The sequence below is a fragment of the Bombina bombina genome, unplaced genomic scaffold, assembly GCF_027579735.1.
Source record: "Bombina bombina isolate aBomBom1 unplaced genomic scaffold, aBomBom1.pri scaffold_714, whole genome shotgun sequence".
Classification (NCBI taxonomy): Eukaryota; Metazoa; Chordata; class Amphibia; order Anura; family Bombinatoridae; genus Bombina; species Bombina bombina.
This window is the reverse complement of record NW_026512641.1, coordinates 98202-115139: the sequence shown is the minus strand read 5'-3', so window position 1 is coordinate 115139 and position 16938 is coordinate 98202. Positions and strand designations below refer to the sequence as shown.

Here is a 16938-nt window from a genome sequence, read left to right as displayed (position 1 = left end):
ACTCCCTCTTATCCATCCTGTTCTCCACCCTCCACTCCCTCTTCTCCCTCTTGTTCTCTACCCTCTTCTCCCTCTTGTTCTCCACCCTCTACTGCCTCTTATTCATCCTGTTCTCCACCCTCTACTCCCTCTTATCCATCCTGTTCTCCACTCTTTTCTCCCTTTGTTCTCCACTCTTTTCTCCCTCTTATCCCCCTTCTACACCCTCTACTCCCTTTTATCCATCCTGTTCTCCCTCTTGTTCTACATTCTCTTATCCCTCTTTTCCTCCCCTCTTTCCCCCCCCCTCTTTCCCCCCCCCTCTTCTCCCCCCCCCTCTTTCCCCCCCCCTCTTTCCCCCCCCTCTCCCCCCCCCCCCCCCCTCTTTCCCCCCCCCCCCTCTTTCCCCCCCCCCCTCTTTCCCCCCCCCCTCTTTTTTCCTCCCCTCTTTTTTCCTCCCCTCTTTTTTTCCTCCCCTCTTTTTTCCTCCCCTCTTTTTTCCTCCCCTCTTTTTTCCTCCCCTCTTTTTTCCTCCCCTCTTTTTTCCTCCCCTCTTTTTTCCTCCCCTCTTTTTTCCTCCCCTCTTTTTTCCTCCCCTCTTTTTTCCTCCCCTCTTTTTTCCTCCCCTCTTTTTTCCTCCCCTCTCTTATCCATCTTGTTCTCCACCCTCTACACTGACTGAAGGAGAGTGATGATACAGAGGGAGAGAGAGAGTAGGAGAGATGTAAGAGCTAGCTTACATACTTTCACAACCCCATGTCAGTGGAGCCTGCCTCCTTATAGTTGGAATCTTCTGTTAATACCTGGCAGACCTAAGCTAGTGCTATTCATACTGCTGATCTTCTGTGATTTTTCACTACACTAACCTGTGTTTCACACTGTTGCTTAGGTCAGTCGGGGTGACATAAAAGCCTTCGTCCAGATGCAGTTTGAGCACATGAGGCAGTTGGTTCAGGAAGAGGAGCACCGGGCTCTGCACTTTGTGGACCTTCAGGAGGCAATGGCCTCAGCTCATGTGACCGAAGTGCTGGAAGAGCTCAATGTCACCATGGGCAATCTGATGACTGAGATGGTAGAGGTCACCCGGCAGCTAAACAGCTTCAACCAGATAGCAATGGAGAGAGATGAGGTACACAGGGTGCATGGCATGTTACACAAATCGCTAAGGACACCTTTGGGCAGAGCTGGTACCTGGGCATTAGGTGATGCGTGTAAGGGGGTGAATGTGCTGCCTTAAGAGCAAGATCCTCTTTCTTTATTACAAATCCTGTTTCCTGCATGCTGAGAACTCCATGCAACTCCAGTTTAGGGTGTGAGATGGTGTTTTATGGATTTTAGGCTCTGGGTGCTGAGTGTTACTAGCTAGATTGCATATGAACAGTGGATGCTGGATGTTTGCCACATTCTGTGTGTTTTGATGTATCCCAGGTGTTGGAAGCTAGAGGTCATAAGCCCCTCCAGGAGCTAAGTTTGTATTTTATATGTTAATTACTGCAAATGCCCCAAACAGAATGATGAAAAATGAGACACATTAAGTTTAGTGTTTGATGCCAGGCGCTGTAAGCTGTGAGTTAGATGCCAGGCACTGTAAGCTGTGTGTTTGATGCCAAGCGCAGTGAGTTAGATGCCAGGCACTGTGGCCTGTAAGCTGTGTGTTTGATGTCAGGCCCTGTAAGCTGTGTGTTTGATGTCAGGCCCTGTAAGCTGTGTGTTTGATGCCAAGCGCAGTGAGTTAGATGCCAGGCACTGTGGCCTGTAAGCTGTGTGTTTGATGCCAGGCACTGTAAGCTGTGTGTTTGATGCCAAGCGCAGTGAGTTAGATGCCAGGCACTGTGGCCTGTAAGCTGTGTGTTTGATGCCAGGCACTGTAAGCTGTGTGTTTGATGCCAAGCGCAGTGAGTTAGATGCCAGGCACTGTGGCCTGTAAGCTGTGTGTTTGATGTCAGGCCCTGTAAGCTGTGTGTTTGATGCCAAGCGCAGTGAGTTAGATGCCAGGCACTGTGGCCTGTAAGCTGTGTGTTTGATGCCAGGCACTGTAAGCTGTGTGTTTGATGCCAAGCGCAGTGAGTTAGATGCCAGGCACTGTGGCCTGTAAGCTGTGTGTTTGATGTCAGGCCCTGTAAGCTGTGTGTTTGATGTCAGACCCTGTAAGCTGTGTGTTTGATGTCAGGCCCTGTAAACTGTGTGTTTGATGTCAGACCCTGTAAGCTGTGTGTTTGATGTCAGGCCCTGTAAGCTGTGTGTTTGATGTCAGACCCTGTAAACTGTGTGTTTGATGTCAGACCCTGTAAACTGTGTGTTTGATGTCAGGCCCTGTAAGCTGTGTGTTTGATGTCAGGCCCTGTAAGCTGTGTGTTTGATGTCAGGCCCTGTAAGCTGTGTGTTTGATGTCAGGCCCTGTAAGATGTTTGATGTCAAGCCCTGTAATCTGTGTGTTTGATGCCAGGCGCTGTAAGCTGTGTGTTTTATTGCAGGCACTGTGAGTTAGATGCCAGGCACTGTGGCCTGTAAGCTGTGTGTTTGATTGCAGGCGCTGTGAGTTAGATGCCAGGCACTATGGCCTGTAAGCTGTGTGTTTGATGTCAGGCCCTGTAAACTGTGTGTTTGATGTCAGACCCTGTAAGCTGTGTGTTTGATGTCAGGCCCTGTAAGCTGTGTGTTTGATGTCAGGCCCTGTAAGCTGTGTGTTTGATGTCAGACCCTGTAAACTGTGTGTTTGATGTCAGACCCTGTAAACTGTGTGTTTGATGTCAGGCCCTGTAAGCTGTGTGTTTGATGTCAGGCCCTGTAAGCTGTGTGTTTGATGTCAGGCCCTGTAAGCTGTGTGTTTGATGTCAGGCCCTGTAAGCTGTGTGTTTGATGTCAGGCCCTGTAAGCTGTGTGTTTGATGTCAGGCCCTGTAAGCTGTGTGTTTGATGTCAGACCCTGTAAGCTGTGTGTTTGATGTCAGACCCTGTAAGCTGTGTGTTTGATGTCAGGCCCTGTAAGATGTGTGTTTGATGTCAGGCACTGTAAGATGTGTGTTTGATGTCAGGCCCTGTAAGATGTGTGTTTGATGTCAGGCCCTGTAAGCTGTGTGTTTGATGTCAGGCACTGTAAGCTGTGTGTTTGATGTCAGACCCTGTAAGCTGTGTGTTTGATGTCAGACCCTGTAAGCTGTGTGTTTGATGTCAGGCCCTGTAAGATGTGTGTTTGATGTCAGGCACTGTAAGCTGTGTGTTTGATGTCAGGCACTGTAAGCTGTGTGTTTGATGTCAGGCCCTGTAAGATGTGTGTTTGATGTCAGGCCCTGTAAGATGTGTGTTTGATGTCAGGCCCTGTAAGCTGTGTGTTTGATGTCAGGCCCTGTAAGCTGTGTGTTTGATGTCAGGCCCTGTAAGCTGTGTGTTTGATGTCAGGCCCTGTAAGCTGTGTGTTTGATGTCAGGCCCTGTAATCTGTGTGTTTGATGTCAGGCTCTGTAATCTGTGTGTTTGATGTCAGGCTCTGTAATCTGTGTGTTTGATGTCAGGCTCTGTAATCTGTGTGTTTGATGTCAGGCTCTGTAATCTGTGTGTTTGGTGCCAGGCGCTGTAACCTGTGTGTTTGATGCCAGGCATTATAAAGGATATCAAGCAAAGACAGGTGAGTGTCAGATACCATGCACAGAATGCCAGGCATATAAATTATAACTAAGTTTCATTAACACAAGACAAGGCTGTAATATATCAGGTACTGGAACCTAATCCATTACTTTTTTTCCCCCTAGGACCCAGAAGACAATTCCAGGTGAGAAAAACCTTCTCTACTGTTTCATTATAAAAACCTGCCTGTTGTAATTCTGCAGTGTTTCAAGCAATGATACCTGTAATGTAACCTGTGTGTGATATGCTCCATATCTCGTGATCATGGTATGAGGTCCCTATTCTTCATATGGTTGATACTGTGCCACTGTGTTCTCTCTGCCATGTATCACGTATTGTCATGTCTCCCATTTACCACGTGTAATGTGCAACTCTCGGCAGGGCCCTCTAACCATTTGACACCTATAAATGTTACTTGGTTACCACCTATGTTTATAGTGCTGCGAAATCTGTTGACGCTCTACAAATACCTGATCATGATAATAATAATGTGCCATGTCTCCCATGTAGCACGTGTACTGTGCCATGTCTCCCATGTAGCACGTGTACTGTGTCATGTCTCATGTGTTTTATGTCTTGTCCACCGTGAATCATGTGTTCTGTACCATGTATCTCACGTATCGTGTTCTGGCTCCTGCATTATACAATGCTGCAATGTGCTCTGCGTTATAAAGGCAAACACTGGGTGCCCCTGATATATCATAATCTCCTACATTGGACATAACGTGGTGAATCAGGTTTGTCTGAAACTGTTGGCTATATTTCATCTGGTCTCTTCCACCCAAAACATAAGGGTTAAGGTTACAGTTAGGGTTACAATGAGTGCTAGGGTTGGGGTCACAGTTATGTTATGCTTAACTTTACAGTTAGGGTTACAGTTAGGGTACGATGAACGCTAGGGTTAGTGTTACAATAACATTAGGGTTAAGGTCACATGGTTACGATGAGTGCTAGGGTTAGAGTCACAGTCATAATAGAGTTATGATTAATCTTAAAGTTAGGGTCACAATAACATTAGGTTTAAGATTAGGGTTATAGTCATATTAAGGTTATGGTTACAGTTAGGATTATAGTCATATTAAGCTTAGGCTTACAGTCATTTTACAGTTAGGCTTACAGTCATTTTTACTGTTAGGGTTACAGTCATATTAAGGTTGGTGTTACAGTAAGGGTTACAGTTGTATTAATTTTAGGGTTACAGTCAAATTAAGGTTAGGGTTAAAGTCATGTTACCTTTAGCGTTACAGTCATGTTACCTTTAGCGTTACAGTCATGTTACCTTTAGCGTTACAGTCATGTTACCTTTAGCGTTACAGTCATGTTACCTTTAGCGTTACAGTTATATTAAGTTTGGGGGTTACAGTTATATTAAGTTTGGGGGTTACAGTTATATTAAGTTTGGGGGTTACAGTCATTTTAAGGTTATGGTTACAGTCATGTTATGGTTACAGTCATATTAGGTTAAGGTTACAGTCATACTAAGTTTGGTGTTGCAGTTAGGGTTACAGTAGTATTAAAGTTAGGGTTACAGTCCTGTTAGGGTTACAGTCCTGTTAGGTTTGCAATCATATTTGGGTCATATTTAGGGTTAAAGTCATGTTAGGGTTACAGTCATACTAAGTTTGGTGTTACAGTTAGGGTTACAGTCATATTAAGGTTGATGTTAGGGTTGCAGTCATATTAAGGGTAGGGTTGCAGTCATGTTAGGGTTACAGTTATGTTACGATAAGGATTACAGTCATATTAAGGGCAGGGTTACAGTCATATTAAGGTTGGGCTACAGTTAAGGATACAGTCATTAAGGTTAGAGTTAGTCATACTAAGGTTAGCTTGAAACGCAGGGGAAAAAATGGCTCCAATTTGTAATGCGTTAAATAACATGGATATAATGCATTTATGATGTATCCTGCTAGAATTAAAGGGACACTGAACCCAAATTTTTTCTTTCGTGATTCAGATAGAGCATTCAATTTTAAGCAACTTTCTACTTTACTCCTATTATCAAATTTTCTTCATTCTCTTGGTATCTTTATTTGAAATGCAAGAATGTAAGTTTAGATGCCGGCCCATTTTTGGTGAACAACCTGGGTTGCCCTTGCTGATTGGTGGATATATTCATCCACCAATAAAAAAGTGCTGTCCAGAGTTCTGAATCCAAAAAAAAGCTTAGATGCCTTCTTTTTCAAATAAAGATAGCAAGAGAATGAAGAAAAATTGGAGTAAATTAGAAAGTTGCTTAAAATTGCATGCTTTATCTGAGTCACAAAAGAGAAAATTTGGGTTCAGTATCCCTTTAAGATTTTGGTGAATGGAGGTTGACAAATGCTGAATAATCCCGAAGAAGCAAATTATTTTGTAAGCAAAATATGAAGACATGGGGTGATGGGTGTTTTGCCCCTCTTTTTTTTCTTTGTTAGATAATGGAGGCTTTTAGGTGTTCAATTGTGAATTTGCAACTTTATTGGTTTGTTGGTGTTGGGTGGAGCTTTTGTTGTACACCCCCCCCCATATATCACTTATATACCTAGTGTGACACAAATCATAAATTACACTAGGTATAAAAGTAACATGTGCCACACTAGGTATACAAGCAATATGTGCCACACTAGGTATACAAGCAATATGTGCCACACTAGGTATACAAGCAATATGTGCCACACTAGGTATATAAGTAATCGGTATCACACTAGGTATATAAGCAATATGTGCCACACTAGGTATATAAGCAATATGTGTCACACTAGGTATATAAGCGATATGTATCACACTAGGTATATAAGTAACATGTGCCACACTAGGTATATAAGTAATATGTGCCACACTAGGTATACAAGCAATATGTGTCACACTAGGATTATAAATATGTGTCACACATATAAGCAATATGTGCCACACTAGGTATATAAGTAATATGTATCACACTAGGTATATAAGTAATATGTATCACACTAGGTATATAAGTAAAGTGTGTCACATTAGGTATATAAGTAATTTGTGTCACCTTAGGTTTATAAGTAATTTGTGTTACATTAGGTATATAGGTAATGTGTCACATTAGGTACATATTGTTTATATACCTAGTGTGACACATATTGCTTATATACCTAGTGTGACACATATTGCTTGTATACCTAGTGTGACACATATTGCTTGTATACCTAGTGTGACACATATTACTTATATACCTAGTGTGGCACATATTACTTATATACCTAGTGTGGCACATATTGCTTATATACCTAGTGTGATACAGATTACTTATATACCTAGTGTGGCACATATTGCTTATATACCTAGTGTGATACATATTACTTGTATACCTAGTGTGGCACATATTGCTTATATACCTAGTGTGACACATATTACTTATATACCTAGTGTGACACATATTGCTTATATACCTAGTGTGGCACATGTTGCTTATATACCTAGTGTGGCACATGTTGCTTATATACCTAGTGTGGCACATGTTGCTTATATACCTAGTTTGGCACATGTTGCTTATATACCTAGTGTGGCACATGTTGCTTATATACCTAGTGGGACACATGTTGCTTGTATACCTAGTGTGACACACATTGCTTTTACTGTTGGGGGAACTTTGTATTTTTTTACAGGTAAAAGAGCTGTTTAACTTGGGGCAATGCCCTACAAAAGGCCCTTTTAAGGGCTATTGGTAGTTTATTGTAGGCTGGGGGTGTTTTTATTTGGGGGGGGGGGTATTTTTATAGGGCTATTGGATTAGGTATAATTGTTTTTTATTTTTGATAATTTCGTTTATTTTTTGTAAGCTTAGTTTTTTTTAGTTTTCGTGATTATAGTGTTTATTAGTTTTTTGTTTTTTTTTAAATTGTAATTTAGATATTTTAATGGTAGTATTTTTTTTATTTTATTAGATTAGGAATGTTAGGTTTATTTCTATTTCACAGGTAAGTTTTTATTTAAATAGAGTTATATTGAAATTTTAATTTAAAGTTAGGGGGGTGTTAGGTTTAGGGGTTAATAGTTTAATGTTTTTTGATGTGGTGGGGCTGGCGCTTTAGGGGTTAATAGGTCTATTTAATGGCGGAGATGTGGAAGGCCGGAGGTTTAGGGGTCAACGTTATTATAGTGGCGGCGATGTCGGGGAGCGGCAGATTAGGGGTTAATAACTTTATTTAGGTGCCGGGGTGGCAGATTAGGGGTGTTTAGACTTGGGGTTTATGTTAGGGTGTTCGTTTTAAATGTAACTTTTTTTTTTCCCCATAGACATCAATGGGGTTACGTTACGGCGATCGCCATTCCGCACTTCAGGTGTTAGCTTTTTTTCTAACACTCTCTCCCCATTGATGTCTATGGGGGAAAGCGTGCACAAGCACGTCAAAGCAGCCCTTGGCTTTTGTGCGGCATGGAGCTTAACGGCATCATATCGCACGCACAAGGAGGCTTTTCAGTAACTCGTAATGGCAGCGCTATGGAGATTGAAAAAACGCAACTTTTTGTTGCGTTCATTTCGCACCCTCTATAGTGCAAAACTCGTAATCTAGGTGATAGTTTGCTGGACAGACACCCTCCGTTCGCATGGTCCCTGTGTCACATATAACTGACAAGTCAGCCTCAGGAGACAGAGAAACTGTATTCATGTTTGTAATCTAACAGCTGTAACTGATCCAGTGCAAGACAGAAAGATCCAAATATGGTCTTCAAAGTACTGCACAACTGGCACCAGCCTTCTGTGTACAGCCCAGTGCTCTGATTCATTAGCCTGAGTTTGCCAGCGACGAGGCTGAGAATTGGTTTATTTTGTTTTATGTCACAGATATTCAGAAGAAACAGATCTGGACTGGAGGGAATTTTATAGATTAATTGTAACGTTCCCTAAAGTGATTATACAGCTGGTAATTGTGACATGCTGGACTCAGAGGGTACACCTGATGCGCATTTCACCGGCACACGGCTTTCAGGTGCATCAGGCGTACCCTCTGAGTCCAGCAACCTCTGTTGTTATAGCTCTATATGAGCGATTTATAGCCGTTTCTCAGTTACCACTCTAGACTTGTGCTTGCTTTTGTGTCTGCATTGTACTAAGAGTAATCTGTTGTGAGGTCAATCCTCTTTTTTAGTTAATTGTTCCTGTGTGCAGCTCACTAGCAAACGTTTGCACATTAATCTATGTGGCTCCTATATTTTGTTGGTATAACATTTTGAATTTCGTGGTTGCTGGCTCTCAGTATTTCTCATTTCATTTTTAATCTAAGTTTTGATGCATACACTGCACCCTACTATTCTTAATAGTATCAATTAAAAGTTATGTTTTATTTATTTCCCTGAGTAGGTTTTTGTCCCCTGCCCCTATGTAATGGATTGATCACTTTTTATATTTTTTTTTCCTTAAGTTGTCCATCTCTTTTTTTTTTTTCCTTTTTGTTTGCCTTACATATTAAGGGACATTAAGCACTCCCCACAATTATCAGACTTAATACTTCTCTATATTATTAGTAACAGTGGGGCATTGATGGAATTTTTTCCCCTTAATTTTCCATTTTCCAATCACTGTGCAGCATTACAGTCAGGGTCCTGCCTTCCAATCACTGTGCAGCATGTTAGGGTCCTGCCATCCAATCACTGTGCAGCATTATGGTCAGGGTCTTGCCTTCCATGGAAGGCCCTCCTGATTTTCTTGGGGGATTGAAAACTAATAATGAAAGTGAATTGCATTTTTTTTATTTTGAGTAATGGAATATACAAGTATTCAGGGCTTGATTATAGGTGTAGCACAGTTGATGTCGCAGGGTGCGCTATTTTGCTCTTGGTCTCGCACAAACAACGCACAAGTGGATGGTTACAAATTATAACAGTGTGTGTGTTTGTCAGTGATTGTATGTGTGTATGAGAGCGTGAGTATCTTTATATGTGAGTGTGTGTGTCTGTGTTTGTCAGTGATTGTGTGTGTTTTTGAGAGCGTGAGTATCTTTATATGTGTGTGTGTGTGTTTGTCAGTGCTTGTGTATATGAGAGCTTGAGTGTCTTTGAGTATGTGTGTCTGTGTTTGTCAGTGATTGTGGGTGTGTATGAGAGTGTATTTTAATGTGTGTCTGTGTTTGTCAGTGATTGTGTGTGTGTGTGTATGAGAGCGTGGGTATCTTTATATGAGTGTGTGTGTCTGTGTTAGTGATTGTGTGTGTGTATGAGAGCGTGAGTATATTTACATGTGAGTGTCTGTTTGTCAGTGATTGTGTGTGTGTTTGAGAGCGTGAGTATCTTTATATGTGAGTGTGTGTGTTTGTCAGTGCTTGTGTATATGAGAGCTTGAGTGTCTTTGAATGTGTGTCTGTGTTTGTCAGTGATTGTGTGTGTATGAGAGCATAAGTATCTTTATATGTAAGTGTGTGCCTGTGTTCGTGATTGTGTGTGTGTGTATGAGTGCAAGTATCTTTATATGCAAGTGTGTGTCTGTGTTTGTCATTGATTGTGTGTGTCTGTGTGAAAGTGAGTGTTTTTGTGTGTTGAGTGTATGTGCTAGTGTCTGAGTGTGTGTGAGAGCGTGCATATCTTTATATGTGAGTGTGTGTCTGCATTTGTCAGTGATTGTGTATATGAGTGCGTGAGTATCTTTATATGTGAGTGTGTGTGTCTGTGTTTGTCAGTGATTGTGTATATGAGAGCGTGAGTATCTTTATGTGAGTGTGTGTGTCTGTGTTTGTCAGTGATTGTGTGTGTTTTTGAGAGCGTGAGTATCTTTATGTGTGTGTGTGTGTTTGTCAGTGCTTGTGTATATGAGAGCTTGAGTGTCTTTGAGTATGTGTGTCTGTGTTTGTCAGTGATTGTGGGTGTGTATGAGAGTGTATTTTAATGTGTGTCTGTGTTTGTCAGTGATTGTGTGTGTGTATGAGAGCGTGGGTATCTTTATATGAGTGTGTGTGTCTGTGTTAGTGATTGTGTGTGTGTATGAGAGCGTGAGTATATTTACATGTGAGTGTCTGTTTGTCAGTGATTGTGTGTGTGTTTGAGAGCGTGAGTATCTTTATATGTGAGTGTGTGTGTTTGTCAGTGCTTGTGTATATGAGAGCTTGAGTGTCTTTGAATGTGTGTCTGTGTTTGTCAGTGATTGTGTGTGTATGAGAGCATAAGTATCTTTATATGTAAGTGTGTGCCTGTGTTCGTGATTGTGTGTGTGTATGAGTGCAAGTATCTTTATATGCAAGTGTGTGTCTGTGTTTGTCATTGATTGTGTGTGTCTGTGTGAAAGTGAGTGTTTTTGTGTGTTGAGTGTATGTGCTAGTGTCTGAGTGTGTGTGAGAGCGTGCATATCTTTATATGTGAGTGTGTGTCTGCATTTGTCAGTGATTGTGTATATGAGTGTGTGAGTATTTTTATATGTGAGTGTGTGTGTCTGTGTTTGTCAGTGATTGTGTATATGAGAGCGTGAGTATCTTTATGTGAGTGTGTGTGTCTGTGTTTGTCAGTGATTGTGTATATGAGAGCGTGAGTATCTTTATGTGAGTGTGTGTGTCTGTGTTTGTCAGTGATTGTGTATATGAGAGCGTGAGTATCTTTGTGTGTGAATATGTGAGTTTGTGTGAAAGAGTGAGTTTTTGTGTGAGAGTGTATGTGTTAGTGTCTGTGAGTGTGTGCCTGTGTTTGTCAGTGATTGTGTGTATATGAGAGCGTGAGTATCTTTGTGTGTGCTTTTGTGTGTGAGAGTATGTGCTAGTGTCTGAGTGTGTGTATGAGCGTGGGTATTTTTATATGTGAGTGTTTGTGTTTGTCAGTGATTGTGTGTTTGAGAGAATGAGTATCTTTGAGTGTGTGAGAGTATGTGCGTGTGTATCTGTATGTGTGAACAAGTGAGTGTTTTTGTGTGTGAGTGTATGTGCTAGTGTGAGTGAGTGTCTTTGTGAGTGTGTCTTTGTGTTTGTCTGTGTCTTTGTGTGAAAGAGAGTGTTTTGGTGTGTGAGAGAGTGTGTGTGAGAGTGTATGTGTTAGTGTCTGTGTGAGAGAGGGTATGTATGTGTGTGACTATCTATATGAGCGTTCGCGTTTATGTGCTACTAAAGTTTTTTGCTGTGCACGGCGCAAGAGTGTTTGTGAGAGAGGGATCATTAGTAGCAATATGTGCTGCTACAAATAATAAAGGACAGTCATAGGATGTTCTCACTATTATGTCATAGAAAGTAAAAACTGTCACTTTCCCTTGGGAGCTGCAGCACTCGTGACTGCGCTGCTTGTAGTAACAGTGCTGATATGTTGCTGTGCGCCTGGCACTATCAGTAGTGAGAAATATAGGATAGTACTTGCTGTTTTTAATAGTGCAGCACGTGACTCATATGTTCAGTATCTACTGCATTTTTATGAGTCTAACTTCTTCTTACCCTGTCCCTTTCCATCTGAAATCAAATCTGCTAAATATCCGAGGTTACAGCTGCACAGTGCAGCATCTTGCTGAGACCTATTATGCACTGTGTGATTTATTATTGTGATGATAGTGATCCTTTTGTACAGCAAGTCTGATACAAACTGCCAAACGATAGGTCAGGGAACCATTGTCTCACAGCTAACGGATTTAGTTAATTGCTAAGAAATAGCTCGTTCACTGGGAAGATAATTCTGCAGGAAAAATCATTTCCCTGCTCATTGGAGATGGGACAATATCATAGACTCTGGCTCCAAGACTTCAGTCGACGTGTTTTATGCAGTTACAGGGTCATTATGCCAAGGGTTGTCAGGTGACAGACCAGGAATGAAAAGGTTATCACTCAGTTACCTGGAGAACCACTGGATGTTGTGACAGGGGGAGACTTATATGTGCTATAATTAAACTGTGATTTAAAAAAAATATACGTGTGTGTATATATAAGTAATAGCTTAACATCAGTGAATATAGCCATATACCGTATCATTACACACACTGCAGGACATGGTATATTTGTGTATAACGCTCTACATGACCATATACCGTATCCATACACACACGATTACATATATATATATATATATATATATATATATATATATATATATATTCTAAATCACATTTTAATAGGTTAGACACCCCTGAATCTGTATAATTAATACAAGTCTATATATAATATTGTTGTGGTGTGCCAAGATAAAAGGCATGTGATCTGCTTAACATCAGGATGTACCAAAGTAAAAGACTTGAGGTCTTCTGAACATCAGGGTGTGTGCCAAGATTATAGTCATGGGATCTGCTGAACATTAGGGTCTGACAAGATTATAGATATGGGATCTGCTGAACATCAGGGTGTGCCAAGGAAAAAAGGCATGGAATCTGCTGGACATCAAGGTGTGCCAAGATAAAAAGGCATGGGATCTGCTGAACATCAGGGTGTGCCAAGATAAAAAGGCATGGGATCTGCTGAACATCAGGGTGTGCCAAGGAAAAAAGGCATGGGATCTGCTGAACATCAGGGTGTGCCAAGATAAAAAGGCATGGGATCTGCTGAACATCAGGGTGTGCCAAGGAAAAAAGGCATGGGATCTGCTGAACATCAGGGTGTGCTGAAGTAAAAGGCATGGAATCTGCTGAACATCAGGGTGTGCCAAGGAAAAAATGCATGGGATCTGCTGAACATCAGGGTGTGCCAAGATAAAAAGGCATGGGATCTGCTGAACATCAGGGTGTGCCAAGGAAAAAAGGCATGGAATCTGCTGGACATCAAGGTGTGCCAAGATAAAAAGGCATGGGATCTGCTGAACATCAGGGTGTGCCAAGGAAAAAAGGCATGGGATCTGCTGAACATCAGGGTGTGCCAAGGAAAAAAGGCATGGGATCTGCTGAACATCAGGGTGTGCTGAAGTAAAAGGCATGGAATCTGCTGAACATCAGGGTGTGCAAAGGAAAAAAGGCATGGGATCTGCTGAACATCAGGGTGTGCCAAGATAAAAAAGGCATAGGATCTGCTGAACATCAGGGTGTGCCAAGGTAAAAAGGCATGGGATCTGCTGAACATCAGGGTGTGCCAAGGTAAAAAGGAATGGGATCTGCTGAACATCAGGGTGTGCCAAGGTAAAAAGGCATGGGATCTGCTGAACATCAGGGTGTGCCAAGATAAAAAAGGCATAGGATCTGCTGAACATCAGGGTGTGCCAAGGTAAAAAGGCATGGGATCTGCTGAACATCAGGGTGTGCCAAGGTAAAAAGGCATAGGATCTGCTGAACATCAGGGTGTGCTGAAGTAAAAGGCATAGGATCTGCTGAACATCAGGGTGTGCCAAGATAAAAAAGGCATAGGATCTGCTGAACATCAGGGTGTGCCAAGGTAAAAAGGCATGGGATCTGCTGAACATCAGGGTGTGCCAAGGTAAAAAGGCATAGGATCTGCTGAACATCAGGGTGTGCCAAGGTAAAAAGGCATGGGATCTGCTGAACATCAGGGTGTGCCAAGGTAAAAAGGCATAGGATCTGCTGAACATCAGGGTGTGCCAAGGTAAAAAGGCATGGGATCTGCTGAACATCAGGGTGTGCCAAGGTAAAAAGGCATGGGATCTGCTGAACATCAGGGTGTGCCAAGGTAAAAAGGCATGGGATCTGCTGAACATTAGGGTGTGCTGAAGTAAAAGGCATGGAATCTGCTGAATATCAGGGTGTGCTGAAGTAAAAAGGCATGGGATCTGCTGAACATCAGGGTGTGCTGAAGTAAAAGGCATGGGATCTGCTGAACATCAGGGTGTGCCAAGATAAAAAGGCATGGGATCTGCTGAACATAAGAGTGTGCCAAGATAAAAAGGCATGGGATCTGCTGAACATCAGGGTGTGCCAAGGAAAAAAGGCATGGGATCTGCTGAACATCAGGGTGTGCTGAAGTAAAAGGCATGGAATCTGCTGAACATCAGGGTGTGCCAAGATAAAAGGCATAGGATCTGCTGAACATCAGGGTGTGCCAAGGTAAAAAGGAATGGGATCTGCTGAACATCAGGGTGTGCCAAGGTAAAAAGGCATGGGATCTGCTGAACATCAGGGTGTGCCAAGGTAAAAAGGCATGGGATCTGCTGAACATCAGGGTGTGCCAAGATAAAAAAGGCATGGGATCTGCTGAACATCAGGGTGTGCTGAAGTAAAAGGCATGGGATATGCTGAACATCAGGGTGTGCCAAGATAAAAAGGCATGGGATCTGCTGAACATCAGGGTTTACATTTCATGGAAGCTTTGCCCTCAAAAGAGGGCACTTCTGTAGGCTCCAAATAGACAGCAAAGGGGGGTAAGTCGTGCAGTGATGGGCAGCAGTGTTAAATATATATATATATGTATATGAATATATATGTTAGAAGGTCTCTTAGAGCCGGGGTACGCCTTCATAATCTTCATTATAATAATCATCAGTATTCTACACTTATCACCTGGAATTTAGTATTTCACATACAAGGCCTTGGAGAGCAACTTAGTGCTTGCAGAGCAGGGTAAGTTGTGTAGTTAGAGTTGCAGCTGTAAGAAAGAGAATGGTACGGTGAAAAATCCTGGTTATAAAGTAAGGGGGAGGTGTAGTTTAAGACAGGGTAGAAGGGGAGACAAGAGATTGGAATGTTACAATAATAAAAGTTGAAAGCAATTCCATATTAGCTCAACAGATATAAGAAATAAATGCACTCATTGGGGCCTATTTATCAAGCCGTCAACCGCAAATATGCTGGAATTCCGCAGTGTAATTGTGGCAAGCCTGATTCCCCTTATTTATCAAACCCTACTGTCCGGCAAAAGTAGAATTTTGTGACGTAACATACGATCCGCCGGTCAAAGTCCGACACAGATCGATGCTTACGTCATTACAGATGTTCCGAATGCAAATTTGGCACTATCTGACTACTTTTGCTAGTTATCAAATTTCTACCAGGTACGCTCGGCACTATTCTGGCCCTGCGTACCTGGAGGCGGCGGAATGCCATAGGAATCAATGGTAGTCTGAAAGCAGCAAAAGTTCATGTTCGCTGCTGCCCGATATCCCATTGATCCCTATGGGAGAATAAAGTTACGTTTACACCTAACACCCTAACATAAGCCCCGAGTCTAAACACTCCTAATCTGCCACCCCCTACACCGCCGCCACCTACATTATACTTATTAACCTCTAATCTGTCGCCCCCTACACCGCCTCCACCTACATTATACTTATTAACCCCTAATCTGCCCCCCTACAACGCCACCACCTACATTATGTTATTAACACCTAATCTGCCGTCCCCAACATCGCCGCCACTATATTAAATTGATTAACCCCTAAACCTAAGTCTAACCCTAACACCCCCTAACTTAAATCTAATTTAAATAAATATAAATTAAATTACTATCATTAATTACATTATTCCTATTTAAAACAAAATACTTACCTATAAAATAAACCCTAATATAGCTACAATATAACTAATAGTTACATTGTATCTAGCTTAGGGTTTATTTTTATTTTACAGGCAACTTTGTATTTATTTTAACTAGGTAGAATAGTTACTAAATAGTTATTAACTATTTAATAACTACCTAGCTAAAATAAATACAAAAGTACCTGTAAAATAAAACCTAACCTAAGTTACACTAACACCTAACACTACACTATAATTAAATAAATTAACTAAATTAAATACAATAAACTAAATTAAATACAATAACCTAAATTAAATTATCTAAAGTACAAACCCCCTCCCCCCACTAAATTACATAAAATAATAAACAAATTACAGAAATTTAAGATAATTACACCTAATCTAATAGCCCTATCAAAATAAAAAAGCCCCCCCCAAAATAAAAAGCTAACTCCCTGAAGATCGACTTACCGGGAGATGTCTTCATCCAAGCCGGGCAGAAGTAGTCCTCCAGACGGCAGAAGTCTTCATTCAGACGGCATCTTCTATCTTCATCCTTCTGGCGTGGAGCGGTTTCATCTCCAAGACATCCGATGCAGAGCATCCTCTTCCACAAAACATAAGATAGATGGGATCTCTTTGTTTACTTGTTGTCTTAGGAATTAGCTGTCCCACAAAACACAGGACAGATTGGGCCTCTGCTTTTATTTTGCACCCTATGATACACCTGTCACGAAAAACACAAGATAGATGGGATCTCTGCTTTTACTTGGTGCCTTTGTTCCAAAACATGCAGTAGAATGGGTACCTCTGCTTTTTTACTTGGTGATTAGGCCCCCACCTGTCACACAAAATACAGGACAGTGCAGACAGTGGTGTCTAGGGATTGAGTTGTCCCACCAAATATCAGACAGGTAGGACCGAGGCTTTTAATTGGTGTCTTAGGACACCTCTGTGGCACTATTTATCCTCTTCTCTCACCACCTCTGTGGCACTATTTATCCTCTTCTCTCACCACCTCTGTGGCACTATTTATCCTCTT

The 16938-nt window shown here is 41.8% G+C and overlaps 1 protein-coding gene across 1 annotated transcript in view; it reads left to right on the top strand.

Annotated features, from left to right (window-relative positions):
• The window catches only part of LOC128644484 (tripartite motif-containing protein 44-like), a 67332-nt gene that overhangs the window by 11657 nt on the left and 38737 nt on the right, over nt 1-16938 (top strand). The window contains exons 3-4 of the mRNA XM_053697069.1: nt 869-1108; nt 3727-3746. Of these exons, the coding sequence (XP_053553044.1) occupies nt 869-1108; nt 3727-3746 (260 nt within the window). The remainder of the gene's footprint in view (nt 1-868; nt 1109-3726; nt 3747-16938) is intronic.